The sequence below is a fragment of the Motacilla alba genome, chromosome 17, assembly GCF_015832195.1.
Source record: "Motacilla alba alba isolate MOTALB_02 chromosome 17, Motacilla_alba_V1.0_pri, whole genome shotgun sequence".
NCBI classification, from domain to species: domain Eukaryota; kingdom Metazoa; phylum Chordata; class Aves; order Passeriformes; family Motacillidae; genus Motacilla; species Motacilla alba.
In genome coordinates, this window is record NC_052032.1 from 5452707 (window position 1) to 5480641 (window position 27935).

At 48.1% G+C, this 27935-nt stretch overlaps 4 protein-coding genes across 30 annotated transcripts in view; 1 reads left to right on the plus strand and 3 right to left on the minus strand.

The window, feature by feature from the left end:
- Positions 1–1352: 1352 nt before the first annotated feature.
- On the minus strand, positions 1353–3462 carry SWI5 (SWI5 homologous recombination repair protein; the record flags this gene model as incomplete). The annotated part of the gene is made up of 3 exons (XM_038156714.1): positions 1353–1949; positions 2214–2308; positions 3185–3462. Coding segments are annotated over 3 exons (438 nt in total), but the record flags the coding sequence as incomplete, so codon positions are not given.
- Positions 3347–4191, minus strand: LOC119709249 (cuticle collagen 2-like). Its single transcript, XM_038156756.1, has 2 exons — positions 3857–4191; positions 3347–3755 (listed from the first exon to the last, which is right to left on the minus strand). Exons 1-2 carry the CDS (start codon positions 4145–4147, stop codon positions 3609–3611), a joined length of 438 nt encoding a protein of 145 aa, XP_038012684.1. The 5' UTR covers positions 4148–4191; the 3' UTR covers positions 3347–3608.
- A 77-nt stretch (positions 4192–4268) lies between these two features.
- On the plus strand, positions 4269–25952 carry GOLGA2 (golgin A2). 8 transcript variants are annotated; one of them, XM_038156733.1, is made up of 28 exons: positions 4269–5031; positions 6259–6381; positions 6716–6796; positions 10126–10260; positions 10862–10905; positions 11019–11082; positions 11541–11600; positions 12069–12149; positions 13871–13909; positions 14418–14480; positions 14717–14810; positions 15455–15561; positions 16095–16153; positions 16368–16509; positions 17520–17609; positions 17776–17883; positions 17979–18066; positions 18577–18923; positions 19759–19872; positions 20144–20368; positions 20613–20712; positions 20795–20871; positions 21439–21592; positions 21733–21800; positions 22069–22171; positions 22423–22529; positions 22689–22857; positions 22965–25952. In XM_038156733.1, the coding sequence occupies exons 1-28, from the start codon at positions 4984–4986 to the stop codon at positions 23210–23212; spliced, it is 3138 nt and encodes a 1045-aa protein (XP_038012661.1). In that variant the 5' UTR covers positions 4269–4983; the 3' UTR covers positions 23213–25952. The 8 variants fall into 8 exon arrangements, with proteins under 8 accessions (XP_038012661.1, XP_038012667.1, XP_038012660.1 ...); XM_038156732.1 differs by having other exon boundaries at positions 4271–5031; positions 18580–18923; positions 20792–20871; XM_038156731.1 differs by having other exon boundaries at positions 4274–5031; positions 20792–20871.
- Positions 25543–27935, minus strand: part of DNM1 (dynamin 1) — a 65377-nt gene continuing 62984 nt past the window's right edge. For 7 of the 20 annotated variants that reach the window (XR_005259306.1, XR_005259302.1, XR_005259305.1 and 4 more), the window contains one exon: positions 25543–27565. Coding sequence is in view for 8 of the 20 variants with exons in the window: in XM_038156747.1 (XP_038012675.1) it covers positions 27496–27565 (70 nt within the window). In the remaining 12 variants the exon portion in view is untranslated. Of the gene's footprint in view, positions 27569–27935 lie in introns of all 20 variants that reach the window. The other 13 variants (XR_005259303.1, XR_005259301.1, XR_005259300.1 and 10 more) reach the window with 4 other exon arrangements.

Consider the following 27935-nt stretch of genomic DNA (forward strand, 5'->3'; position numbering starts at 1 on the left):
CACTCTTGTCCTGAAGCATCCCAGGATTTCTCAGTGCCTGGAATCTTTCAGTTCTGGGTTCCTCTGGGCTGCACAGAGCAGCCGTGGAACGCAGCTGCCACCGCCTGGCAGAGCCACCGTGCCAGCAGCAGGGATTCCCAAGGACACCGTGCCCTGCCCTTGGTTCTGTGGGTGTTCTCATCCTCCATGGACAAGGGATTGGGATCAGGGGACCTTCCCTGGACACCTGCCCAGTGCTGCCTGAAGCATAAACACATCCCTGCAGGGCACAAGCAGCACACTTGCACAGCTACAGCTGCAAGTTTTAACCCCAGTGCTCATACATAGTGGGGAAGAAAACATGGACTTCTCACTCCTTGAACAACCTTCAGTAACTCTGGTAATGGATTTTATACTTTATCCCTTCAGCTCACACCTCACATAAACTGGAGCATTTCCATACATTCTTTCTATGACAAAAACAATTTCCAGTTGTGTGTCACTGATGAGGAACATTTTGCTGGGAACACTCCAGGCTTAACCAGTCCTTCCACACAGAAAATAACAGCCAAAACAGCAACTTGAGTAACAAAGTTTGCATTTCCCAGTTCTTGCCACCTTGTGCCTTTTTTCCTCCCCTTAAAATTACTCCAAAACACGTGTACCACTCTTGGCAGAGGGGTATGTGTTGGGGAGGGGTGTGAACGTTCCCCCTGAGAGTCCACTCTGGACTGGCCACAGGAAAGATTCTGCACAGCTGCTCATCAACAGAGACTTGGATGAATCATGGAATATACAGGCTCTTTCTGCCCCCTGCTTGAGATCACTCCCCACCGTTTTTAAGGCAAAACAAGACACTATTAGTGACATTTCTGTACCACATCCAGAGCCAGGAGTGCAAAACCAATTATCTGTTCTCAGCAGCAGCCTTGTGACTGGTTTCTGGCTTCCAACCACAATGAAGACAGATTAATTTGATTCAAATTTGGATGTAAGCAGACTGCAGCATGGCCCTAACTAGAGCACAGGGGAAACTCACTGGCTAGAAGGTCTTGGAAAGTAAAAATGGGCAGAAGGACATCAAATCTGACATCAAGTCTGAGCACTTCATCACTTCAACTGCCCAAAGCAGCCAAATTTAGTCTGTGCAGTCACCCTCAGCCCTCACACTGACATTGAAACACTCGTGCTCCCAACATCATCCACTGTCCAGGACAGCACTCACTGCCACCATGACTCTGCACTTAGAGCAGAGAAAAGTGATTCTGCACCTGCACATTCCTGGAGAGAACATTTAAGAGCTCATGTTGTCTCAATATAGTTTTAGAATTTGTGCCCAGGTTCGTGCAGTGTTTTACAGGCTCTTAAAGTGATTTACTGGCAGATGTGAAGGCTGCTTTATTCAGAGTGAACAGTTCAACACAACTTTACATTTTGCCATTTACTACAGAAATGATACAAAACCTCCAGATACCAGAGCAGGTAAGTACAAAAATGCAGAACACCCAGACTTCTCTGGATTTGTTGATAAAACAAAATAAACCCCCAAACCACCACAATTTCTGCCTTCTTCCCTCCATTCTTCTGAGGGTTTTCCTTTCAAAGCAGCTATTACATTGCACATGTGTGTGTCCTCACTTCCTCTATCCATTCAGTAACCAGACAGCCCCTGGATACTGCAGGGAGTCAGAGGCTCCATGGAAGAGGCTCAACATCAACCTGAACTACAACCTTCCAAAAAAAAATCCTGTTGATCAGGTAGTACATGAAATTATCTAAAATCCTACATCCCTTTTCCAAAGGTTCCTTTTCCACCTTCTGTCTCTCCTAAACCAGGATGACACCGATGTGCAGTGGCCCAGTGACAGTCACTTTTGCAGGACATGGCACTCTCCAGGTTCAGGACTAGTCACTGAGCTCCAGGTCATACTCAGGATAGAGCTGTTTTGTAGTGACCCCTCGGATAACAGCTAGGAAATAAAGAAACAGCATTGCTTTCATTAAACAAAGATCAGATAAATCAGAAACATGGTGTTTTCCTCCCCTAATTATCCCATAGCACATCCTATAGGCAAGAAACCCAAGGTTTTGCAGCTGTGCCTCATGCTTGCCCTAACACTTTATTTAAAGTGAAGAATCTGTACCACAAGCTTTACCTCCATGGCAGCAGCTTCTCTCTGTGTTTGTATGAAAACACTGACTAAGAAGGTCTTGAACAGCTTTCCCTTCCTTACCTAGCTTGCCCAGGAGCATCTGCCCAGCATCTTTGATTTCATTGTACTCATGGAGCAGAGAGATGTGCTTGTCCAGTTCCTCCAGGCTGTAGCCCCTGTAAAAAGCACCAGAAAGGTCACAAATGACACACAGGGACTGGGGCTTCCTGCTGCTGTGGGAGATACCCAAGCCTGGCGCCTCGAAAGCAGAGAGTGAACACAGCAAAGGCAGTTGAAACAAGAGTAGGCTGTGGTGAATTCCATTGATATGTATCTCTAACCTGTACATAGGGAAAAATTAAGAATTGTGGACTCATTTAGGATGGAAAAGACCTCCAGGAGCATCAAGTCCAACCTTCGGCTAAGCACCACCATATGAACTAGACCAGAGCACTGAGTGCCATATCCAGTCATCTCTTGAACACCTCCAGGGACCATGACTCCATCACCTCCCTGGCCAGCCCAGTCGAATGTTTAATCACCCTTTCAGCAAAGAAATTCCTCCTGATGTCCAACCTGAAGTTCCCCTGGCATAGCCTGAGGCCATTTTCTCTTGTTCTGTCCTAGGTGGTTTGTTTATCCTTGAGAATAAATGAAAAGGGGTTCTGGAACAGCCTTTGTTGTTCTACCATTTGCATCCTATCCATTACACTTACCTTAGAAAATATCAGTCTTTCACAACAAATAACAAATGGCTAAAATTATCTGTTCCCAGCAAACACATAATTACCTTAGGAACACCCAGGCTAAAACAAAAATCCTCTTATGCAAGCTCCTAGTAAAACTTGTTTTGCTTTACCACATGAAGTGGAAAGAATTCCCTCTAGTCTCTAACAAGTCCCACCACTTACAACACTGTAACCAACACTGCACCACGCCAACAATGGCATCATAGAAGGTCAGCTCTCAGCTCCAATTCCTGGATCACATTTTATTTTAAAAACAAAAATAATGAAGGCATCAAGTAAACACTGAGCTTGCCAAGGACGTACTCAGACAATAATTGTGCAATTTCCTGGTCTAGAGCGAGGTCCTTCTGTTTCAGCTCTTTGATTTCACACCGCAGAGCTTCTTCGCTGGCTCCATTAGGCTGGAATGACTTGGGAGATGGGATCTGTAGAACACAGGGGAGACACAGCAGGAACTGAGCTCTGGGTAAGGTGCTACAATGCTGGAGCACTAACGTGAAAATAGTGTATATGTCACTGGATGAAACAGGAGTAAAGGAAAAAAAAACCCCAGGGCAGGGAGGGGGGTTCAAATAAAACCAGTGTACATAACGCTAGCCTGCTCCATACCACATCTAACCGCACTCTCGAGAGCTACAGTGTAAAGTGAAAACAAATCATTAAAAACCACAATGTGCCTTTTAGGAGCAACTCCCGGCACGACACAGTGCAGACTGCGGTGCCGGCGCTAACCCGGGGAACCCTCAAGGAAAACCCTCCCCACGGGGCCGGGCCGAGCCCCCGCGAAGGTGTGAGCGGCTCCGGGGCAGCCCGCACAGCACTCACCGGTGCCCGGAACCCGGCCGTGCCGCTCCGCCGGCCGCCGCCCGAGAGCCTGCCAAAGCAGAGAGCGCCGCGTCAGGGGCCGCCACCGCCGCCTCGGCGGGGACACGGCCCGGCAGGGGAGGGGAGGGGCAGCGGGGAAGCGGCTCGTACCTCCCGGGCAGGGCCCGCGGCGGCGGGTGGCGGGGCGGGCTGCGGCCCGCGCTCGGCGGGGCCCGCTCGGCCAGGGCTGAGGGCTCCGCGCTCGAGGCGGCTCGCGGCTCCCGCCACACCGGAGAGCGGCGGTCCTCCCGCCACAGAGCGCGCCGGGAGTTGTAGTTCCGCGCCACAGAGCCCGCTAGGAGTTGTAGTCGTGCCGCCGAGGGGCACGCCGGGAGTTGTAGTCCCCTGCCGGGCCCGACCGTGGTGGGGCTGCGGGTGACATTGGGCGTGGCAGGACATCATTGTCCCCCGATGGCCACAGCCAAGGTAGTTACATTTGGTGCTTCAGAGACACCTCGGCACCGTGGCTCAGCTGGGGCGAGGGCTCAAGGGGTCTCGGGGTCGCTCACAGAATTACTGAATCAATCTGGTTTGAAGAGACCTCTGGTTCGCAGAATCACCCCTGTGATCGAACACCACCATGCCAACCAGACCAAGGCACTGGGTGCCGCCTCCTGTCTTTATCCTTAAGTACCCCTACAACGTTGTTTTCGCAAGGGGAGCACTGCCCACGCCCTCGCTTGACCCTGTGGGTCCCGCCGGGCCACCACAGCTCCCTCCGGCCCGGCCCCCCCAGTCCCGCACAGAGGCTCGGACAGCGCTGGAGGCCCCGGCCCGCCGCGCTCGGGCCCGCCCGGCGCAGGGAGCCGTGTCCCTGTGAGAGCCGTGTCTCAGAGCCGGGGCTGCCCGAGCCTCAGGTGCTGCCGCGCTTGGAAGGTCGAAGGATTTGGGATCGTACACAGCGACCCCGCCGACTGCGCTGCGCACGGTATCAGCGCTCGGACAGCACAGGGCGGGACGCGAGGCGGCTGTGCGGGACGCGCCCCGCGAAGGCGAGGGGAGCCGGGCTGGCCCCTCCCGGCATTTCCTCTGGGCTGTCGGATCACTACAGCAGCGGGACAGAGCCAGGTGTCACACGGGGAGCGGGGTGTCCCGGGGACGGAGCGGCGCGGCGGGGCCGGGCTGTCCCGCTGTGTCACCCCGGGGTGTCCCGGGGCGGAGCGGGGCCGGCCGGGGGCGGAGCCGCCGCCGCCCCCGCCGCTCCTGGCGGGCTGACGTGGCCCGGGCGCGGGGCGGACATGGCGGACGGCAGCAGGCAGAGCCGGTTGGCCGCGGCCAAGAAGAAGGTGAGGGGCCGGGGGTCCGGGCGGGACGGGGCGCGACACGGCGGAGCTGGGGGCGGCTGTGTGCCGCGAGCGCCGCGCGGGCCGGACCCCGGGCCGGGCCGAGCGCGGCCTCCCCCGAGGGGCGCGGGCCGGGCCGCCGCCGCCCCCTCGCTCCGGGCCCGGCCGCGGTGGGGCCCGGGAGCCTGCGGGTGTCCGGGGCTGCGGCCCGGCCTTCTCGGCGGGCGGCCGGGGCGAGGCCGGGCCTGGGTGGCTGCGGTGCTGTGAGGGCTGCCCGGGCTGGTGTGCGGGTGTCGTGTCCCCCCCGCCTTCCTTCCTCCTCCCCCCGCCTTCCTTTTTTTCCCTGTCTTTTCCCCGTATTTTTTCCCTCGGGGCGGCCCGGCTGCTGCGTCCCGGCGGGATGCGCTTCTGTGTCAAAGTCACACGAACGGGAAAGTGTCCTGAAGCAGTTCAGGCTTCCATTTTGAAATCCTACCAATAATGGGATCCTGCTTCGTCCTTCTCCATCCCCCTCTGCCCCGCCGTGCCCTGCCCGGGGTGTGCGGGCCGGGGGTGCCGTTATTTGCATAAACAACTGCCGGCACCGGCCGCTCTGGGGCTCGGGCGTGCAGGAATGGCACAGAAATGCTGGCAGACCTGGCGGGATTCGAGTTACATCTTATCAGACCGGCACTTCCTGGGCGAAGTGGATGCGATTAAAAATCATTTGTAGATTGTTTCTCCCCTTAGTTAGCAGTTGTTGCAGTGTCTGCTGTGGGGATTGCAGCTGTCCTTCGGGGGGTGAAATCTTTCATGGGGTGGAAGATTTTACTATCAGGCAGTGCTTTCTCACTTTGCATGTAGGATTAATTGCCCTTTATTAATTTTGCCTTATTGCTCTTACTTATAACCCTGAAAATCCCCCAAACCAGTTCTTTCAATCCAGTCTCCTTTTAGTTGGAGTATGGAGTGTGAAACAATTTCCCAGGAACATCGTTGGCTGTAAACGAAAGTTGAATGTTTACAACTCTTGTCATAAACCCATCACTTCGGTCTTAACTTTACACTTTTTGGGCTTATTTTGATTCCTGTTTTTCCCCCAGACTGATGAATTCATGGAATCATGGAAGAGCATTTCTCTTGTCCTTACACTTGATCTGTATTTTTACCAGTGAAGTTAGGTTTGGAGGGGTTTTTGGCATTATAGAAGGCATATTCTGTTTGGACTTCAGATTCGTCTTCTGTTCACAGCTGAAGGAATATCAGCAGAAGAACAGCCCTGGAGCAACTGCAGGAACGAAGAAAAAACGCAAAACTAAAGAAGGCAGCAGACCTGCGACACCCACCACCGATGACCAGCAGCCTCCAGAGAATGTGAGTGTCTCAGTCTTTCTCTGAAATCATTTGCCACCTCCCTCTTCTTTGGCTTTCTGGACAATCTGACCGGAGCTGGAAGTGGTTGTGCTGGGGTAAGAGCTGAGTGCTGTAGGTGCTGTGTGAAGTGTGCTACAACAGTTGGCAGCTGCCTGTTCTGGAGGGTGCAGCTGGCATTGGAGTCTGTCCGATGGTGCCCTGGGTGTGCTCAGAGCTGCTGGGCTGAGGCGTGTGGTCCTCACCAGCTGGACAAGCTTGGCTGGCTTGGATTGACATTTTCTCTCTGTCCTTCTCTGAGCCGTTTCTCTTTCCCCTTTTCTTTCGCCTCCTGTAGATTCAGAACATTCTGAAGGTGCTGGTGTCAGACCTTAACCGCTCCAATGGGGTAGCCATACCCTCATTGGACAAGAGGAAGGTGAGGCAGTGCTTGTGTCCCTCGCAGTGACTCGCTCTCCCTCCTGCATGCTTCGGGTTCTGCTCACACTGAGCTCCATCTCCGGGATGGAGCCTTGTCCTCACATATCCATTGTCAGTTGTTTCAGTTTTGTTGCTGTTTTTATTAACCATGGAGCTCTTTGTTACCATTGCTTGTTTCCTTCTGGTTTGTGTTAACACACCAATAAGTGAGCCTTGTCAAAAAGTCTTTCTTGAGACAGCTGAGCTTGGAGGAAAACAGGAATTTGGGGTGAGGCAATAAACTCATTTATAACAGCTGAGGAAAACTGCACTGGGAAGAGGTAGTGATTCCCCATTCTGTATTTCTCCTGCTCTTGGTGTCATTGCTTTGTTTCCTGGAGCTTGGTTTCTGAAGGACATGTTTCTGCTCATCTCCAGGCAAACAGCTGCACTGGCTGGTTATTCCAGCCACCCATTTTATGACAGGCGATGAAGCTGGCACAGGTGATGTACAGTCTGGCAAGGAGCAGGGGTGTAAATATGCTTAGGCAGGAAGTCAGATACTTCAAAGCCAGGCATGTACAGGCTTTAGCGTCTTCACATTCCCAAGTTCCTGAAGAGGAAAGGGCAGGAAGTATGCCAAGAAGCAAGAGAAAGGTGTTCAGGAGCACATATGAACAAACAGCCTTTTAAAAACACTTATTTCCAGACAGTTAGTTTATTTAAAATAAGGCCAAAACTGTGATAGGAACTCAGAGAAGCCAAATTTTGTAGCTGAGAATGTTCTTCCAGTTTTGTTGTACCAAAGCTCTGCTTTTCATTTTCACTTGCATCGTTTTGGTAGCTTATTTCCCTACCATTGTTTCAATGTAGTTGTCATAAATGGCTCATTGTTATATTTAATGTGTATCCATGGGTGTCCAGCAATAAATAGAACTATAGTAATCTTATGGGGTACATGACAGATGAAGTGAAACCTGCAAGGTGGAACGTAATTCCCTCTGAATTGCCCCTGTATCCTTTTTTCCTTTTTTTTCCTTCTGTGGGATAGTATGTCTGACACACAGAGTTCCACCAGCTGGACTGTGTCTGTAGGTTCTGTACCAGCAGAATTCGAGTGATGTGAGGACACCCTGCCATCTTTGGGGTGCTGGGTGTGCCTCAGAAAACTTGTGTTGTGACTGAAGTGTCACTGTTGTCCTGGGGACTGTTTTCAGTTAATACTTGTAAGCTCAGAGTAAGTTAAATATTGGAAAAAGAGACTTGTTTCCCATAGGAGGGTGAGGTGAAGATAGATGGTCCAGTGCTGTTGCTGAGGTGACACTTAGCCTTGCAGTGAAGGCCTACCCGTGTCTGCAGCTTTAGTCATGTTCTGCAAAGGGAGAATTTATTGCTCTATTCATTCTTGTTTCCCCTTTTTTTCTTTTTTCTTCAGAGATACAGTTTGATCTGATTTACTGTTATGGAATGTTTGGATTGTTGTGCCTGGGGTTTTAGAAATTATTTGAAAACGAATCTTTAACTGCAATATGTAATGAAAGAACAATTTCTCATTCCAGTTGCTGTCTTGAAAAATGTTGAGTCAGGAAAATGCTGTTTAGAAACTTGATGCTAATAGGGCAGAAAAGCTGATCATTGGCAGCTGAGCTGCTGCTGCCATTGGTGTTTCATGTGAGGCAAAGCCCTCCCTTCTCTCTCACTTCAGCTTTCTTGCCTCTGAAACAGAGGAAAACCAGCAAAGTCAAAGCCTTTGTGTGAAAGCAAATGGATCCTACTGCATGCTAAGCTGAGCAGAATTACTGACTTTTTATTCTATATTATTGGAATGTCACAAAGCATAATTTCCATAGAAGTGTTTGCTTTTAATGCTTTCTGTTTCCAACAAATTCAATTGTTCAAAGAGTTTTGGGTTTTTGACAGTTTATTACAAAACTGCTCCTTGTGAAGAAAGAAGGAAGGAGTTCTTGTGGTTAAGGAACATTACTGGTTTCTGCATCTTGGGAGTATTAGGCAGAAAGAATGTTCTGATCACAAGAAATTAGCATTTTGAGATGCACTGGGGAATTAATTCCTCCTGTCCCTGTGATGTTTATATTGGTGAGTGTGTGATTGGTAAAGGTGAAGTAACCTTTAGATGGAAGAAGTGAGGGAGTTCTTGACCTTCCTAATAAGCACCTGACATATATTGCTCCTTCAGAGCATCAGTACCTGTCCTGCTAAAAAGAAATTCAGAAAATTCTTGTTTTCCCTTTGTAGTCTTTTAACTTACTTACTTAGCCTTCATTAAATCTGTCTCCACTGTTGCTGTTTTAACCTTGCTGCTGGATTAGTGAGTGAAGTGCTGAGAGGTAAACAGGGGATGCCAGGAGAGAGAGATTTCTTGGTTCCTGTGAAGTGCCAAGGAAGTAACTGAAGTAAGAGTAACTCTTCCAGGTGGAGCTGCAGAGAGCTGCAGTATATTGGTGGGGCTGAATGCTGAGATTATCTCTTTTGTTTTGTTGTGTTTTTAAGTGATGACTTACCAGAGCTGGGTGATGAAATCAATCAAATTGCTGTAAAACACAAGAGCACTGCTGGACCTTTATGGCTCTAGTGCTGTGCAAGGAGATGCAATGGGTCCGTGCAGTGTGGCTTTGTAGAGGGGGCTGCAGATGCCATCCATCCTCCCACAGAGGCCGGATAGGAACTTGCTGTCCAGAAATAGTTTTTTGGCTCTTCTCTTTTCTATTTAGATTCTTCTAGTCATGGGATCCATGGCTGCAGCAGGGCCACAGGCACCTGCTCCCAGCTGCCCTCCCTCTGGCCTGTTGATAAATGCCCTGTTTCTAAACTGGTGGGGCATGGCATGCCACAGATTTCACTGAGTTTTAGACAGAGCACTCGAGTCTGACTAACCCACTTTTCAACTGGTCACTCCCCTGTTCTTTTCCATCTTCATTTGCATACAGTGATCTGTGTTTTCCCCAGGAACACCTTGAAGGTGGTGCTTTTCAAAGCACAGTGACGTTTGGCTTTGCCCTTACTTGATTTTTGGTGAATCTTTTGCAGTGAATCTCATGTGTGAACTTAGAGTTTGGGTGATGTTATTGCCCTGTGTTAAAAAAGGGAGCTGGATCGTGGGACACTGGTTCCTTATGGAAGGACACACTCTGGGACAGTGTTTGTCTGTGGTTGATGCAGCCACCTCTTTGCTCTGGGGAGAACACAGGTTCCCTTCCACATGTTTCTTAATGACTAGTCACACTTCACACCTGTCTGGTTTTCACAGGCAGGCTACAAGGTGATGTTGGTGTGTGTGTTTGTTCATTTTGCATGAAGGCTGTAATCCTGTGCTGTGTTTTGTGACAGGCATACTTTGACAGTGATGTTGCCACTCGTAGTGCTGAACAGCTTGCTCCCGATGTCCCTGTGCTATCTAACAGCAACAGCCTCCCTAGTTCTGGTTCTGTTCTGCCTGCTCCTGAGAGCATGCAGCTGACACAGGTTTGTGACTTATCATCAATACTGCCATTGAACCATTGAGTATTGGTTATGATGCTACATTAGTGTGGAGAAAGGTGACCTTCATAAATATGACATGACTAGTTCAGCTTTTCTCCTGTTAAAAACACTACATTCTCCACTCTCCATGCAGTCATCATCTGTCTGTGAGAGCAGAGGGAGTACTAGCACACACGTGGCCCTGCAGCTTCCAAAGCTGTCTTCCTTCCCCTTCTCTCCTATTTCATTAGCTGAAAATACTCTTAATAAGACAAGTCTCCAGACCAATCAGTCTGGATTTCCTTTTACTAATTAAAGATTCAGTTGTAGTTTTTTTTCAGCAAAGTGTTGATTATCCTGATAAATAGGAACAGCAGACATAAAGCCTGATGCACTTGAATTTCTCTATTCCAGACTCACACCACTCAGAAATGATGTGTAAGCCAGGGCTGAGTTGGTGGTTTTAAGTTCATCTTCCTTTGGGAAGCAGTAATTACAGGAGCTGTGAAACCTGAGTCCAGGTGTAATCAAGTCTTAGTGACACATTCATAAGTGTGACTCTCATCTTTTACAGGCTTATAAGTTTTTATGTTTTAATCCACAGATGAATGAAACCGAGGATCATAAAAATGCTTTGGATGAGAACAGGTGAGTGTCTGTGTTGGCTTTGCAACAGCATCCCAACAAATGAAGGTTTTAATGCTGTCCTGATTTGGGCAGCTCTCTGGGAGAGGTTTTCATTGCCAGGTCTTTGTTCCCAGGTCTTTCTCGTCAACAGAGGGTCTCCGTCAGTTGTCTGAACAACTCAATGGCCTGGTTTCCCAGGTACTCCTTTTCATCCATTTGTCCTGTTAATTCTCTTGGTGTTTGATGTGGAACTTTAAGCAGACAGCTCAAGGAAACACTCTTCAATCTCAGAGACGTCTGCAGCCATCCTACTAACCAATGTGATACTTAAACATTGAGGAGCAAAAAATCCTGGTTTAGGAATTTAAGATTTCAGCAGTAGGAAGAAAAGCAGAGTGGGATGAATGAATTGTACATATTCATGGAAAGATGTACTCTTGATTTACTGGAAAACAATATGAAGTCAGTCTGAATAATTCACATCAGCTTGTGACAGGGGCACGGGTGTCTATCCTGAGCCAGAAAAGTGTTTTCTGTGCCTGTGTGTGGTTGTTTGAAGTGACAGGTGCTATAAGGAGTGTTACACTTAAAATGGGATCTTACCCAATAGTGATTTGCTTTGAGGACTAAAACTGACTTACTTGATTTACTTCTAGTCCACATCGTATGTGAATGGAGAAAGTGCTGTTTCTTCTACAAATATTAAGGAAATGGAAGTAAGTTGTTCTCAGTCTGTCATGTTTTTTACTTTTGTTATTTGCTGCTGTTGATGACTTGTTTGGATTCTGTGTTTACAGCAGCGTTAGTGAGGCCTAACTGAATGCACAGGTCACTGTGTAGTGTCACCTGGGGCTGTAATTGGGTAGCTGTGATCACAACAGGCAGAGGCAGTTATTAGAGACGTTCCCAGTTTGGGGACTGGGGATAATCTGGCTTCCATGCAACTGCAGTTCTTATTTCTGATTCACGTTAATGTCAAAATGAGGCCTCAGCAGAAATGGATAAAATAGGTTGACATCCCAGCTGCTTTTGTTCAAACCACAGATTTTGTTTTGTTTGGAGAATCTGATTATATCAAACTGTGATAATGATTTATTTTTTCTGTCCTTTTTAATTATTGCTTTTTTCCTTCCCTCCTCCTCTTCTGCTCCTTCCCTTTTCTCCTATATGCATGTGCCCGTCAGACACGTTACCAGGAGCTGGCAGTAGCCCTGGATTCCAGCAATCTAACTAACAAACAGCTCGTTACAAAGATAGAGGAATTGGTAAGAAACAATCCAACCGACCAGTCTGACACTGTCTTTGCTGCTCCTCCACGCTCTCTGGGTGTCTGCAAGGTTACTGGTTCCCTCGTAGTGCCACAAGGAAGGCTGCTTTCACAGCACTTTGAATGGAACTAAATGGGCTGGGTGGAAAACCTGTGAGAGGATCAAAGCCTAAGGCCTCTTGTGAGTGTGGTGGCTCATCTGAGGAAGCAGAAACAGAGTTTGGTTGTTGCCATTTAAGTGTGCTCTGTTGATCTCCTCACGCTGTCCCTGGATGATAAGCATCCTCACAAAACAGCTATTTCTGGTCCTGGTCTGAATCCTTGAAATACAGAATTCTGGTGCTGGCAGCACTGTGAAAACCTGTTTCTGCAGGTGGTGATGCTGTTCTAAATATATCAGCAGAGTGGGAGCAATAGGTCCAAGAGAGCCTGGGGCTGTTTTCTGATCATATCCTCAGCTTCTCTTGGCACAATGAATGAACTGCTTTGTCCTGTGGCCTGCATGGATTCCTGCTGCTGCTTTTCAGCCTTCAGCCTTAACACTGCAAAAAATGCAACTAAGTGGATCTGTTCCAGACTGAAAAGAGCCTTTCTTGTGTGAAATACTTTCCCCCATTTTGTTTCTCTCTAAAACTACACTTTTCCCAAAGTTCAGCATTTCCCAGTGTACCCCATGACCCCTCTTTTTGTTTCATTTTTGGTTTTGGGTTATTTTTGTTCTGTTCTTTTTCTTTTTGTGTTTTAGTTGGGCTGCAGAGGTACAGTGCATTGCCCACCCAGGATTCTCATTGTTAGCCAGCTTTTCTGTTTACAGTCTGGAACTCTGTAGGGCCTTTGCTGCATTTGTGCTCTTGCCTTTGCTTTTCCTGGTTGCGTGCTGGCATTGCTAAAATCAAAACCTCATCACCTTTCCATCTGCAGTCATGTTTCAAAATGCACTGAGGTAGTAGTGGTAATAAAGAAACACCTTGGCAATATTCATCATTTGGGAAGAGGAAAAAATACTAATTATGTAGTTACTTAAGAGGCACCTGTGAGAAAACTGCCAGGGGGACAAGAGCAGCAAAGGGCAAACAGGGTTTGGTGGCAGCCTGGGCAGCCTTTGTCCCTTTCACACCTACAGATGCACTGTGTGCAGTCACAGATCTCCAGTGTTTCACCATAAGACTGAAATTGGCTGGGACAGAATTATCCCTTTCCTTGCATCTGGCTTCAGCTCTGTCTCATACCACCTTGGTGGGAGCCTGCCAATGTACGTGCAGCTCTGCATGACTTGGCCAGTTGTTAACTGGGATAGAGGTCTAAGGAATCACTGAAAGGAAAGGACTTTTGCTTTGGGATTTAGGGATTTGTCTTTCATGAAAAGCATTTTTGCTGATTTTCCTAACGCTCCAGTTTGACTGTGATTAATTGCACAGATGTGGGATATTGCAAGTCTAAACTGAAGTTGCTGGATGCTCAGATAGGAACATTGAGGGGTTTCAGCAGAGGTATTGGAGGAGAACTGTGATACTGTACTGGACAAGGAAAAACATATCATATGTATTAGTGAAGGGAGCCCCAAATCTCTTAATAGCCAAGATGAACTTCCTAGTCTTCTACAGAAATGGAAATCCTCCTTGCATTAACTAGGCATATATCCTACTTCATCAAAGTGAAAATGTGTTTCAGTATGAGAATATTTTCTCTTAATATTGGTGCATCAATTTTCTTCCATAGAAACAGCAGAACCAAGAAGCAGTGAATCAACTGGAAAAGGTAAAGTGTGTCCTATTTTTGGATAGATACAGAAATAGGTATCTGTTTCTCTGAGGAGTAGAAAACACAATGGATTGTGGCACAAGAGTGCATGATCTTGTCTTGTGTTAGATTCAGTTTTATTTGTGGCATAAGGTTTAATATTTTGACTTCACAAGTTGGGCCTGACAGGCAGCATTCTTATTTTGACCAAAGCTAATACTGAAATGCTCAAGTTGGAGGAGTGCAGTGGGGACAGGAGGTTACAGTTTCGGTCCTTGCCAGGAGCTCCCATTCCAACACTGCCACTAGTGTGCTGCAATCATTGCACTGTGCTGTTGCTGCTGGTCTGGGATGGAAAAATGATTCAGTAGTTCAAATAATGGAAGATTAAGCATGTCTTTAAAAATACTGGCATCATTTAGATGCTAGAAACAGTACCAATTAATTGCTGCTTTTTTAGTTTGATGTAAAACAAGGGTTAACTATCTGCATGTTTGTGCTGACCAAGCATTATTTGTTTCTACAGGAAAAGAAGGAGTTTGAACAGAAATTTTCTAAAGAGCAAGCAGCACTAAGGGAACAGTTACAGGTAAGGCAGAGCCTCCCTTACAGAAATATCACCTGACTTCTGCTGTTTTGTGGATTATTGAGCACTCATAGTCCTTATCCTGGAAGGCAGAAGTCCATTCCTTTAGCAAAACTGTGAGTGTCAGCCAGACTGTACTTAACTGCAGGAGCTTTACTGAATCGTCCTTTTGTGACAACAGTGATGTTGCAGTGGCAAGCAAAGAAGTTTTGTGCTGAGCTGATTCTCCTTTCCCAAAGGTTCATATCCAGACTATTGGAATTCTGGTTTCTGAGAAGTCTGAGCTGCAGACAGCCCTTGGCCATACTCAGCAAGCTGCACGGCAGAAATCAGGTACGTGACGGTCTCTGCAGCTCAGGCTGGTGGTTGAACTGTGGATGTCAAGTCACAAGCATGACGGTTGTTGGCAGCCAGCTCCCAGCACTCCCTGACGCCTCTGTGAGCAGCCTTTGGCACTGGCACTGCTGCTGTCATGGTAGCTGCCCCCAGTTGGGAGCCCGTTGGTCTCATGGCAGTTGAGGTTCTTTTGTGCATCACTAAAGCCCTGACAGTTCTGTTGGGCCTGGTGACTACCCCAGACCGTTCCTTTCTAATTCTTTTAAAACTTGGTTTTCCTTTTCTGCCCTGCCTCCCACACAGCTGTCATGTTAATCTAGGTCTTAGCCAAGCTTTTTATTCTGAACTACATTTGAGCAATTTATTCTAATAGGAAAAAAAAAACCCAGACAACATACTGTCTATTGTTCTGCAAAGGAAGTTTCATCATCTCCCTCTACAAGTGAGGCAGGTAGTTAGAGAGAGCTGTGCTCCCAGGGCTGTTAGTGAATCACCTGTAGAGCCAGGAGTGGAGCCAGCTCTGCTGATTTGCAGTTCTGTGCCGCCTGAAGAGCTTGTGACAAAGTAGAAAGTGCTGTTCAGCCAGTTCCAAAATGCTCTTTGTGGTCTGGCCTCAACTGACTGTGCTCTGGCTTGTCCAGGAGAAGCTGAGAGCCTTGCTGCCCGTTTACATTCGTCTCGCCAGCGAGTCTCGGAGCTGGAGCGCACTCTGTCCTCCATCTCCATGCAGCAGAAGCAGTCAGAGAAGGTAAGAGTCACCTCTGTTTATGCTTAACCAGCAGCTCTGCCTTTGGCCATTTGTTTATTACTACACTGCTGCAAAGTCTGCAGTCCCTGCTTGGAGAAGAGGCAGAAATGACCCTTGTTAATTGTTAATTAAACTTTAAAAGCCCTGTATTCCCCATGATCAAGGCAAACTTCATTCAAGTTTCTGTGACTAATCACATGGTCCAGTTGGTGTCCTCAGATCTGGCACCTCACTTCATTAGTCTGGCAGCTCCACACAAGAGGGACACCTTGTCCCAGAAATCTCCATCAAACACACACTTTAGTATTCCAGAAGTTTTCAGAAATACTTGCAGCATCACATTTGAAAAGACTGAGCAGACTTATTCCTGGAAAATTCAAGAGGTTCTAAGCAAACCTGTCCTGAAGCTTTTGCCAAAGTTATGACCTTTTCTGTTTTAGCTGATGTGTTAAAGGTGAAATGAAGTATTTTTTTAATACCTTATTTGTTTGGCTGAAATCTATAGATGAATCAATAATTTCCTTTTTCTCCAGCATAATAAAGAATTAGTGAAGGAGCGAGACAACCTGAAACTGGAACTGTACAAACGAAGGTAAGTCCTTTCTGCTCATTTCTGCAGAAGAGCCCCAAAACAACAAGTGGCAAAGACCACAGGTGGTGACTTGGGAGGCTGGATAATAAATTAAAAAAAAAAGTCACTAGATGTGATGTTTCTGTGATTCTGGCTGCCAGGAAGCATTGGTGTGTAGATCTTTGACCTGAACATCAGCAGACCCAGAGCCACTTTAATTTTCTGTTTGTTTTAGCAAAAGTAGTGAGGAAATAAAACAGCAGAATTCAGAGCTGTCAGAGAAGGTTCACTCCCTGGTGTCCCAGAACTCAGCTATGAAGTTGGATGTGGAAGATTTGCAGAAGAAATTGGAAATGGCTGAACTGATGATTCAACAGGTGAGGGCACAGGACACTGATGACACTGCCACACTTCCTTTTAAAAGAGGGGTCAAGACTTAACTCCTGGCTTTAAAGGCAGGCATGAAATCTCATCGAGGCATCCTCCTAGGAAAAAGCTTTCAGCAAGGCCTCAGAGGAACAGAAAAGTTTGTATTCTTTAAGGTGTTGGAGCTGTAAATTGATTGAAAAGCACACATTGTTTGAAAAGCAATGTTACATTAGTCTGCTAAAACTATTGTACAGAGAGGGTGAAATGTGGAAATACAGTGACTTTTCTGATTGTATCTGTTCAGGATTTTGGTTATTTAGTTCTGCAGTCTCACTGAGTAACCAGCTGAGTAGGGGTGGTGTTTGTACCCACCAGTGGAAGGTGGTGAATTGGACAGTGGCAGCTTGAAGTCAGCTGGGGAAAGAATGCATGGAGCCAGCTGTTAGCAGGTCAGAGAGCAAGCTTGGTGTAACCCTGAGCCTGGGAGGGAAGAAAATGCTCTTTTTTAAATTCCTAGACTGTGTCTTAAGTTACCCTTGAAATTAAGCCAACTGCTGCTCTTCTGGGAAAAGTCCTGTGCCTCAGCTGAACCAGCCTTGGTGCTCAGTCCACTGACATGCCCCAGACACTGGCTTTAAATTCCTGACATGTCTGACAACTTTTAAGGTCACAGGATTTTATACCATCTGATGTGGCTGTATAATGCAGACTCTGGAAATGCATACAATTTCTGAGCCAAAGTTTGATTGAATCCTATTTTCTTAATAAAAAAATAGTAAATGCAGAATTGGTAGGGAGGAGCTGCCAGCTCAGCCTGTTTTAAAAGACTGAAATCTCAGCTTTTGTTTTTAATCCCCCTGGTTTTTTTTCACACTGAATTTCACTATGAGTTGGAGCACTTTAAAGAACTATAGAAGGTTACAGCATGGATCATGTGGCAGGTTATTCTCAGGGGGAAAGGCTGTGCAGGAATTGAGTGTTAACTTCTTGCCTTAACTTTCTGATTTTTTTTTAACAGTTCTCAAGCCAGGGAGGGAGTCTGGATGCAAACCAACAGCTGCAGATGGCTCTGGAGGAGAAGGCAAGCATGGAAACCCAGGTAGCTCAGGTAAGAGGTTGTATGAAATGTGATCCAAACCTTGATGTCTGTAAGGAAACTTGTGGGGCTGAAAAATGTAGTCTGAGCTTTGCACTAATACTGATTTCTTCAAGTTTTATCCCTTAAACCAGATTTCTGTAGCCAATATGATGATGTTGGATTTTGTTTTGAACAGCTCTCAGAGTCACTCCACCAGCTGCAGGCAGAAAGAGATCAGTATGTGGAGAAACTGAGGGAGGAGGGGAGCATTTGGCAGCAGCGGGTGCAGCAGCTCTCTGAGCAGGTAACCCTGGGGCAGCATCCCAGCTCTGGACAAACACAGGCAGCAGGAAATGCCCCATGAACATTGTTGTAATTTTCATTTGTGTGGCCTTGCAGGTCCGCACAATGGCAGAGGAGAAGGAGAAACACATGGCCAAAATTCAGGAGCTGGAAGACAATGTTACAGAGCTGCTGAGCACATCAGGTAGGGCTTCCAAAGTGGGGCTTCCCACTGCAGAGTGGAGCTGGATAACTCTGTCCTGCTGTGCAGATGCTTCTGCACAGGAGGTGCAAGTAGGTCTGATGCTGGGAAGGCAGATGGAGACCAGATGACCCAGAGAACCCTTTTCTCCTGGGAAATAGCAAGTGAACTCCTGCAGTGAATGGACCAGCAGCCTGGTTATGTCTGTAGTACTGGCCTGACTGTACTGTCAGCCTCTCTGGCCTAGGAGTTTGGGAAGGCAGGATGCTCCTGCTCTAGGGCTGTGAGGGAGTCAGCAGCAGACAGCAGGATGCTATGCTTGGGTTTGGGGTAGGTTTGCTCTTTGTTCCTCTCAGTGCTGTGCACTGAGGATTGGATGCTGCAGCTGCTGAGCCCTTCTGGGTCACAGAGCCCCATGGGGGGGGGGGGGGCTGTGCTTTGGGTATCCAGCAGGGATGTGTCTCACCCAGCCACCTCCCTGTGACTGAGCCCCTTCTGATTGCATTTCCTCAGCAGTGAAGCCCATGGATATCGAGCCTGCCTCGCCACCAGGGCCCACGGCAGCTGAGCTCAGCCTGCAGGAGGAGATCCAGCGGCTGCAGCAGGAGAAGGAGGAGCTGCAGGGGCAGTACCAGGCCCAGGTCCGGGACAATGAGCAGCTGAGCCACCTCAACCGGGAGCAGGAGGAGCGGCTGCTGGAGCTGGAGAAGAGCGTGCAGCGCTACAGCGAGGAGGCTGTGGACAGGCAGCAGATCCTGGAGGACATGCAGAGTGACAAGGCCACGATCAGTAGGGCACTGAGCCAGAACCGGGATCTGAAGGAGCAGCTGGCTGAGCTGCAGAATGGCTTTGTCAAACTGGTACATCTCTTCCGTGCATCTTTTCTCACTGCTTCCCTCACTGGTGCAATCCTTTTGTAGCGCAGATGTGAAAAACTGGCAGCAGCATTATCCCTCTCTTATCCTTTGAGACTCTTATCCTCTGTGGCTGCTCCATCCTTTGATACGCAGTGCCATTCCAGGAGGTTCCCTCCAGTACCTTACTCCCTCAGGTGCTCTAGCAGATGAACCAGTATCTTTGTCCAGGACTGTTTCCTTTTCCTTCTCATCCCCTGGCAGTTTCTGTCCCTGGATATTCTTCCTGCCCTTTTACCTGAAGATACCAATTTCCTGTACCCTTGTATGTATATATGTATTTCTCATGTATAGCCATGAGAAAGTTCTCAACAGTATTCTCTTCTGCTGGTGTCATTCTTACCCATCCTAGAGCTGAAGCCTTACACTTGCTTTGCTTCTTTCAATGTAACACTTCCCCTCTGGGGTCCTAGCAGACTGACACATGGTCTAGCTGCTGGGTTTTTTCTTTAGTCCTTTTTGAACTCCTTGTTTTTGAATGTCTGTGGCTCTCTTTGGGATATTCATACCATCCATCTGCTTTGGAGCTGACAGGCTGCATGATGTGCCAGGCCTCGTCTTGGCACTGTCCCAGCACCAATTCCACTGTCTCTTTCCTTGTTCTTCTCCCATCTTCTGAACCTTAAACTGACTGTTTAGGCCAGTAAATAGTTTAATGGCCCTCAGTCCAGAAAAACGCAAGGGATGGCACCCTGTTGTACTGGGAATTAGCGTGGTTTATTGAGAGCCTGTTTCATGGTGGCTGGGGCAGTTTCCTTACACAGTCGTGTTTGTCTTGCAGACAAATGAAAACATGGAGGTTACAAGTGCCCTACAGTCAGAGCAACACGTAAAGAAGGAGCTGGCCAAGAAGCTTGGGCAGCTGCAGGAGAACCTGGCGGAGCTCAAAGAGACGGTGAGCACCAGTGGGATGGCAGGGCTGGATTGTGCAAATTGCTGGCAGCTTCCCAGACACTGATAGAAGGATGGAAATGGGTATTGTAAAGATCCAGCTGGGAGCCTTCCCCTGTCATCTGCTGCCTGATGTGGGGGACCAGCGTGTGGGGGCAGATGGTGGCTGTCTGCCTGGTGGCTTTGGGGCAATGTTGACAGTTTGGATCACGTCACACGGATCAGCTTTTCAGGCAGAAAGGGTTTGATGTGGTGGTTTGACCTTGTTCTCTCAGCTGGAGCTGAAGACACAGGAGGCCCGTGGCCTGCAGGAGCAGCGGGACCAGTGCTACAGCCACCTGCAGCAGTACACCCTGGCCTTCCAGCAGCTCGCTGCTGAGAAGGATGAACTGCACAAGCAATTCCTGCTCCAGACACAGCTCATGGATCGCCTGCAGCACGAGGAGGTCCAGGGGAAGGTGACAGTGGAAATGCACCTGAAGGAGCTGCAGCAGACAAAGGTAACAGTAAAAAGGGACAAGTGGAAAGAAGGGAGGTAATCGGTGAGTGAGAGATTTGGTCGGTCCCTTCTACCTCGGGCTGTGTCGCTGTGATTACACCCTCTGCCATGCAGATGAGTTGTACCTGTCTGGAGCAAAGTGCTGCCTGTGTGTTTGTGTGTGTGGTGCTACTGCCTGAAGATGGAGTGACTGTTTGCAGTGTGGCTTGTGCAGGTTTTTGTGATCCTCTGCTTCTCTCTTGCAGGAAAGTCTAGAAGCTGTAGCCAAGGAAAACAAAGAGCTGCAGGCCCAGATCAGTCAGCTGGCAGCAGAAATGGATGGCAGGATTTTGCACCAACTGGAGGGTGAGTGGCTGCATCAGGGAGGAGGCAGAGCTGGGTTCTCTGCAGCATTGCCTCCTTGTTCACCTTCCTTCTTTTACAGAAGGCGATGAAGCAATGACTGAAGAAACCCAAAAACCTTCTCTTGTGATCCCAGAGAATTTTGAAAGCCATGAAGAAATGGTGAGTCTTAATGGGTAGAAAAGCTTTTGATTTTAGTTCTAAACAAATATCTAAAAAGGAAACCAGTTAAGTTGCAGAGGTTTATCAGCTGTTATCCTACCAGCTGAGTGCAGTCATGAGGGAAATGCAACAGTTCCTTGTGCATAGCAGCAAAGCCAAGACTTCTGCAGCATCCTTGCAAAACAGGCTGGAGGTCTGGCAGTGGTTTCCTTATAATGACAACTCAGCTGGCAGAGCAGCTCTTTAATGGGGCTTTGATGATGATGTTCTTTTTAGTTTGGAAGGCAATTTGGAAATGGTGTCAAATATCTACAAGATTTATCTGCAAGTACAGTCATAATACTGCAGTCACATAGCTCTCAAGGGACCCAGTTTTTAACCTGCACTAATTGGGAATGAGAAGAGGCAGTAGCTGCTGCCTGGCTTAGTTCCCGGGCAGTCACACAGTTCTTTGGTTTCACACCCATAAATAAAATGGGGTAAACTCTTACTCTGTCCTGAGATGCACCACAGATCCTGCTGAACACAGGGGAAGCACTAATGTCCACATTCTGAAATTCTTCTTAGGTCATTTTCGTGACCTCTGCCGTGTCCCAAGTGGAGCAGGAGCGAGAAGATCTGAGGAAGCAGCTGGCTGCTCAGAAGCAGCAGTGCAGAACCCTCCTGCAGCAAATCACAGCTCTTAGACAGGAGCAGCAACATCACGTCACGCTGGATGGAGGTAAACTCTCAGTACAGTTTGGGGACAGTGTGACTGTGAGGTGCTGGGCCAGCTGGCTATGACTGCTCTGAGACAGACCTTTGGGTCTGTGAGTGCATCCTGCCCCAGGAGAAACTGTAAATTGCACACATCCCTTCCAGGCTCCCTTATGGATACTGTTCCAGTGGAGGTTCATGAGGCTTTGAAAACTGCCATGGACAAGCTACAGGTGAGCAAAGCATCTCATGGTTTCAGCCCTATTACACTGCTCAGCCAGACTAGGATCCAGTGTCAAACACAACACAAACAGATTGTAGGGGAATGAGCAGCAAATGTTCCATAAAAAGATGCTCCATCCTAAAAAGCTTGCTCACTGCTTGGTTGTAAAGGAGCAGGATTGGTTCCCCTGGCTCAGACCAGTGTCAGGGGGTGTTGTCTCTGGCACAGGTGTTGTCTGTGTGTGACAGCCCAGGTGACTGACCCCGCTGTGTGTGCAGTTGCGTTTCACAGAGCTGATGCGTGAGAAGGCTGACCTGAAGGAGCGGCTGGAGGAGCTGGAGCACCGCTGCATCCAGCTGTCCGGAGAGACTGACACCATTGGTATGTTTGGGCAGCACCAGCACAGGCTAGAGCTTGCTCAGTGCCTTGTTTATGTGGGGAACAGAAGGTCCCCAAACAGCTTTTGGAGCCGGAGCCCTCAAACTACCAAGCCCTCTGTGTCTCCTACTGCTGCCTAACTGGGCTAGGTCTCCACTCCAGGCTGGGTTTCCTGGTTCTTCATGCCTTATACCTCACTATGGGGCTTGTACCCCAATCTTGCAGAGACTCCTGAGGCTTCTCTTGTGTTCCAGGGGAGTACATTGCACTGTACCAGAGTCAAAGGGCTATCCTCAAACAGCGGCACCAGGAAAAAGAGGAGTATATCAGCAGGTTGGCTCAGGATAAGGAAGAGATGAAGGCAAGGACTCTTTCCTGTGGTACTACTCTAAGCAGGGTGGGCCTGGGGAGTGCAGACCTTTGTGCGTTCATTTCCCAATTCTGTGACAGGAGTAGGACTGCAAACTGCAGGGGTGTGTTTGTGTGCATGTGTCATGGGCTTTCCTTTACTTTGGTGCAGATGAAACTACTGGAACTGCAGGACTTAGTGATGCGTCTGGTCAGGGAAAGAAATGAATGGTACAGCAAGTATGTAGCAGCTGCTCAGAACCCAGAGCTGCTGGCAAGCCAGGCTGAAGGTGTGCTTCCAGCAGAGAGGCGCATTGAGCTCAACGCCACCGACGGAGCAGGTAAGCTGCAGCCAGGACAAGCTCTGTGCAGGGGGAACAGCCCCTGCTCTCAGCCTTGTGTGGGGATGGGAGGAGTCACCTGCCTGCCTTGCCTGTGCTCCTTGCAGGGCTACGAGAGGTGAATCTGTCAGATGAAGCAGAACAAGAGGCTGCTGTTCATCAGTCTGGTTTCCCCCCCACTGACAGTAAAGCTGCTCAGCCAAACCAAGAGGACCCCACGGCAAAGCAAATAATGCAGCTTCTCAGAGAAATCCAGAACCCTCAGGAGAGGCTGGGCTCCCTGCTGGAAAACCCATGCATTCCCTTCTTCTACCGTGCTGATGAGAACGATGAGGTCAAAATCATGGTAGTTTAAGAGGTGCTATGTCTTACTGACAGCAACTTTCTGTGGGCCCGAAAGGACCTGATGGACTTGTACGTGCCCATACCTCTGCTCAGTGCCCTTGGTGAGAACAGGTTCCTAAAGACATCAGTAAAGAGAGTTGTATCAGATGGAACTCAAGCATCAGACCTCATCTTCTCTTTCTCTTTTCTGTGTTACTCGTGCTTGGAGTACAGGCAGACTCTTAACTCATCCTGGGAGGCAGCTGGTGCTGCCACATCACCTAGGCCAGGCCCAGACTGGGAGCAAAGGGAGTCCATGACTTTTGGCAAAATGACTTAATCCCTTGTCCCAGACTCTGCTGCCACAGGAGCTTCACACGGTTCTGATCCATCACTCATGCCTGTCATCAGCCCAGTTCCTTCCAGGGCTCCCAGAGTAACTAACTGTTCTGCTCATGGACTCTTTGGACTCTCAGCAGGTTGGGTTTGTTTTCATACCACGGATCCTAAACTCCCCCTTGCTGCTGCAGCCCTGCCTCTTGCACCTGTATTTCAGAACAGGCCCCCAGCAAGCAGCTCCTGGGCAGCACAGCCCTGTCTGTCCTCATTGCCAGGGGAAGGGACTGAGGGGGGCCTTGAGGGGTCTTTTGGTTACTTGACAAAGCTTTATGTGATTCTTGGGAGTGGGGTGGAAATGTAACTGCACTTTGAAGGATGATGTGTTTCACTTGTATGTGTCTGAAGGTTTTATTTATTTTAAGAAATGGGAGAAATTAAGTAAAAGGAAACCACTTAATAAACATGCTTCGTTTTGAATTTCTGGACTTTAGGGGTTCTAGTTCTCCATCCCTGAACTTTCCCCTTCTCTTATTTTGGTAAGGATTGCAGGAGATGAGTGGAAACCAAGAGCCCATGGCCCATGTTTAAGGTCCTGGGACATGCAGCAGCAAGTGTGGTAGTCCTGGCCCTGCCTTGAAGCCATAGCCTTGATTCTAGGGAGAAAATACAACATGGAGGGAGGAGAGCACTCCCTGAAACAGCAGCAAAACAAATCTGGGTGTGGATGTTAATGCCATGTGAACTGCATGTGGATATCCTGCAACTGACTCTGCCTTCAGGCAAGAACTGCCTGTTCTCAGGAGGGGTGGTGTCAAGAGTGGAGTTTTGAGGGAAAGCACAGGGGAGGTTAAAGGAACCTGATCATTGGAGCTGTGTAATCAAACACAGGAGCTTGGGCTGCTGCCTGAAGCAGCAGCAGCTGCCACCCTGGTACCTGCCGAGATACAAGATGGAAGCACAGATTTGTGTCTGTTCAACAGCAGCAATGGTTCACACAGCACAAGCAGTACTCTCTGTGAGCCCCCAGGGGAAGCTGGTTTTTGAACTCCTTTCATTTAAATGGCACCAGTGATGTCAGTCTCTGCTCAGCACAAGTGACTGGGCTCCCCAGAGCATGGGCTGTGTACATTCTGTATCTGTGTAAAATGGTGTATATTCCTTGAAGAGAGACTAAGCCTGTTCAGTGTTCACAGCTGCTCAGGCCATTCAGAAATCTGTATCATAACTAAAAGGGGAAGGGCTGTGATTTAACACAGAGTATTACTGTAAAAGGAATAAGTAGTTACTGGGTGTTTACTCTAAACTGTGAAGGAGACAAGACCAGTGAAGGTCTGTGGTCTGTTGCAGAGGTGACTTAACCCTGTTACAAATTTGCTTTCTGAATAAACTTATTCAGAGGGGCACTGACTGGAGGTATTTCTTTTGCATAGACCACCTTGAAATTTGGCCAGAAAAAAGAGAAGAATGAATTCTTTATTGAAAGCACCTGCCCTGACACTGATGCTGTTTTCACTGAGCTTTCATGAATGTTTTCTGTACAGACTGCTGACAAGCCTGAGAGGTGGCTCTTGGCTAGCATCTCATATAATTTCTGGCTTCAGATTTATTTTTTTTTTTACCCTGACCCCTTACAGGAGTGACTCCTGGACCTGACCTTTACTCAATGTCCACTTGCTGTGCTCCACAACCACTACAGGCAAAAATCCCTTTAAAAAAGCAATTTGTGTGCAAACTCCCACCTTCTGTATGCCCCATCTCTGAAGCACCTCCACACAATTCCTTCTGCACAGGGATTTACCTTTCTGCACCTGACAAGCTGCTTCTCTCCTGCAGCCCCTGGACACGCAGTGCTGATGCAGATCTGCTCCACCTTCCCTGTCAGTGACAGCCCCTGACTGCATGGACAGCTTGTTAACTCCATGGGATGAAAAAATCAGGTTACAATCAAACACAGCTTGAAAACCACCCAGAGAAAAAGCAAGAGAAAGAGAGATGGTTTTATTCTAGTCATGGAGACCTTCATTATACAGAAATGAGAGTTTATTTCATCCAATAAACAAGAGTGACAGGTAGATCACAAACTGCATCACAGCTACTACCAGCACTGAGACAGTTCACCCACAAGTCTGGGGTAATACAATAACCCAACTGCACACAGCAGAGAATTTAACAATCAGCTCAAAAACTCAACATTGGGATTTGGTTAACTTTTTGGATGTGTGTGTATATATATATGTATATAGATATTCTTTTCCTACTTAAGTATTTCCTAAAATTCACATGGAAGCACAAATGGCTTTTAACACCTGGACATATATAGATTTTTCATCTTATATATATATTTATAGATATTTATAACAGTAAAGATATGTTTCTCATTACTACAATATACTTGTTTAACTCCTTTAAGCAGCTGGGAAGGGAAAAAAAAAACCAAAAAAAAAAAAAGAAGAAAAAAAAAACAACCCCAAAAACAGTTTCACTACAATCACATCTGATATGTGTGTGTCACAAATTACAAACAAAACAAGCCATGTGTGAGATTCGAGTCAGACCATTCCAGGACAGAACAGCTAAGAGGCAGGCAAAGAGTCTCAGAGGGAGCAGGCCTACATGTCAAATGGTGGTTTTGGGCTCTCCGGGCGGGCGGGACTGGCCTTACCCGGCCGGCTGGAGGTTAAAGACAAGAAAAACAAAGGAAAAGGGAAAGGGAAGGAGAAGGGGGAGAAGTAGTAAAACAATAGTTAAAATACAGAAAGGAACTGGCATCAGAACAATAGAGGATCCACAACAGAAATTTAGAGTAATAGCACTGAAACGAGAGAACTTCAACAGCAACCAGGCCTGGAGGACAGCCTGCAACACAGGTGGTTCATTTAGCTCTGGTAGAGACATGACATCTGAGATGTACAGGGTTGATATATTTTTTAATTCTCAAGTCTTTTTTTTTTTTAAATACATGTAGCATGAAAAGTAAAAACCAAACCTTAAGATGAGTTGTGATCAACAATGGTTACAAGTTTCCCCAAACACGTACCATCCACATGCAAGAAAAGGCTACAGAAGAAGTCACCACAGTACCCCAAAAACACTGAAAGATGTGCTTAGTTCAAAGCAGAAATATTTTCAACAAAACACCACACAGCAAACTCCCTGAAACATTTGGCTGTCCGCTTGCAAGGGGGGAGCAGCGTGTCTATTCCCCTCGCCCTGCTGGGTTCAGGAAAGTCAGCCAAAAATGGTGATGCAAGACAACTGCTGGCAGCAGCCAGTGTGCCCCCAGCAGGAAGGGCCTGGCTCCAGGAGCCGAGGCCGAGCAGCTCGGTGAGCTCCCTGCACGCTGAGGTGTGTGCGCTCTCTCAGACTTCACTCGGGCAGGACTGGGCTGATCATCGATTCCCCCCTTCACTGATCTCCCTGCCTCACTTTGATATGAAGTTGATTGCACTGTTCCCAACATGAAATTTTTGCACCTTAGAAGTCAAGCTAATACACAGGACATTTAATCTGTTCCTAACGGGTCTCATGTGTTTTGACAGCATGTTTTTTGCTAAGCCACGCTTTTGTCTTAAGCTACAAGGAAAGAAAACAGCTACAGCTCAGTCCTGGGTGCTACAGCTAACTGGTGCAGGCAGGACACTTATCCAGGCTAGACTAGGCAGATGGAATTACAGGACGGACAGCCACCACTCGGACCTAAGGATGTCCCTGTGGCTGATCTCTCCAAGGAGCCTGTGTACTTCAGGGATCCATGCCACTGAATGAAGGCTACTCTACGCTCACAAAGCAATACAGGACGCACGAGCCAAGACGAAGAGCTCAATCACTAGGCTAGAGTTTTACGACACACCGGGGAGGGGTGGCGGGAGGCAGGGGTGTGGGATGGATGAGAGGAGTGACTGTGGCTGTGGAAGGGAGGGTGGAATGGGGAAGCCACCAGCACGGCACTCGTCGCCAGCTGTCTACAGCCTCAAGTTATAAATCTAAGAGGGACGGTTCAGCCGGTCGGATTATGGTAGGTCGAGTAGGTGAGGCGGGGCCCCTTCTGCTGTGAAAAAGCAGGAAACAAAAACAAGAGAACACACACTGTGGTTAGCACAGCAATTGCAGTCACGACCACACGTGCTTCTCCACTTAGCCTGAGCCAGCAAAAGAATCCAACCTGAGGCACAAACCCCCAGAGCGCAGCTCCACAAAGGAGACTCACAGGCTTCTATTCGGCCTCACACTGGCCTTTCTGCACAGCACAGATCACCAGCAGAACAATCCAGCAATCCCCTGAACCGCCAGTTTTGCTTCCCTCTGAAATTTGGAAGTGCAGAGATTTACTGCCAGTAAGTACCCTGGCTCTGGGATGAGTGGAGAAGCACGGACAACAGTGAGCTCCTGTATCAAGCACATGACAGTCACACAGC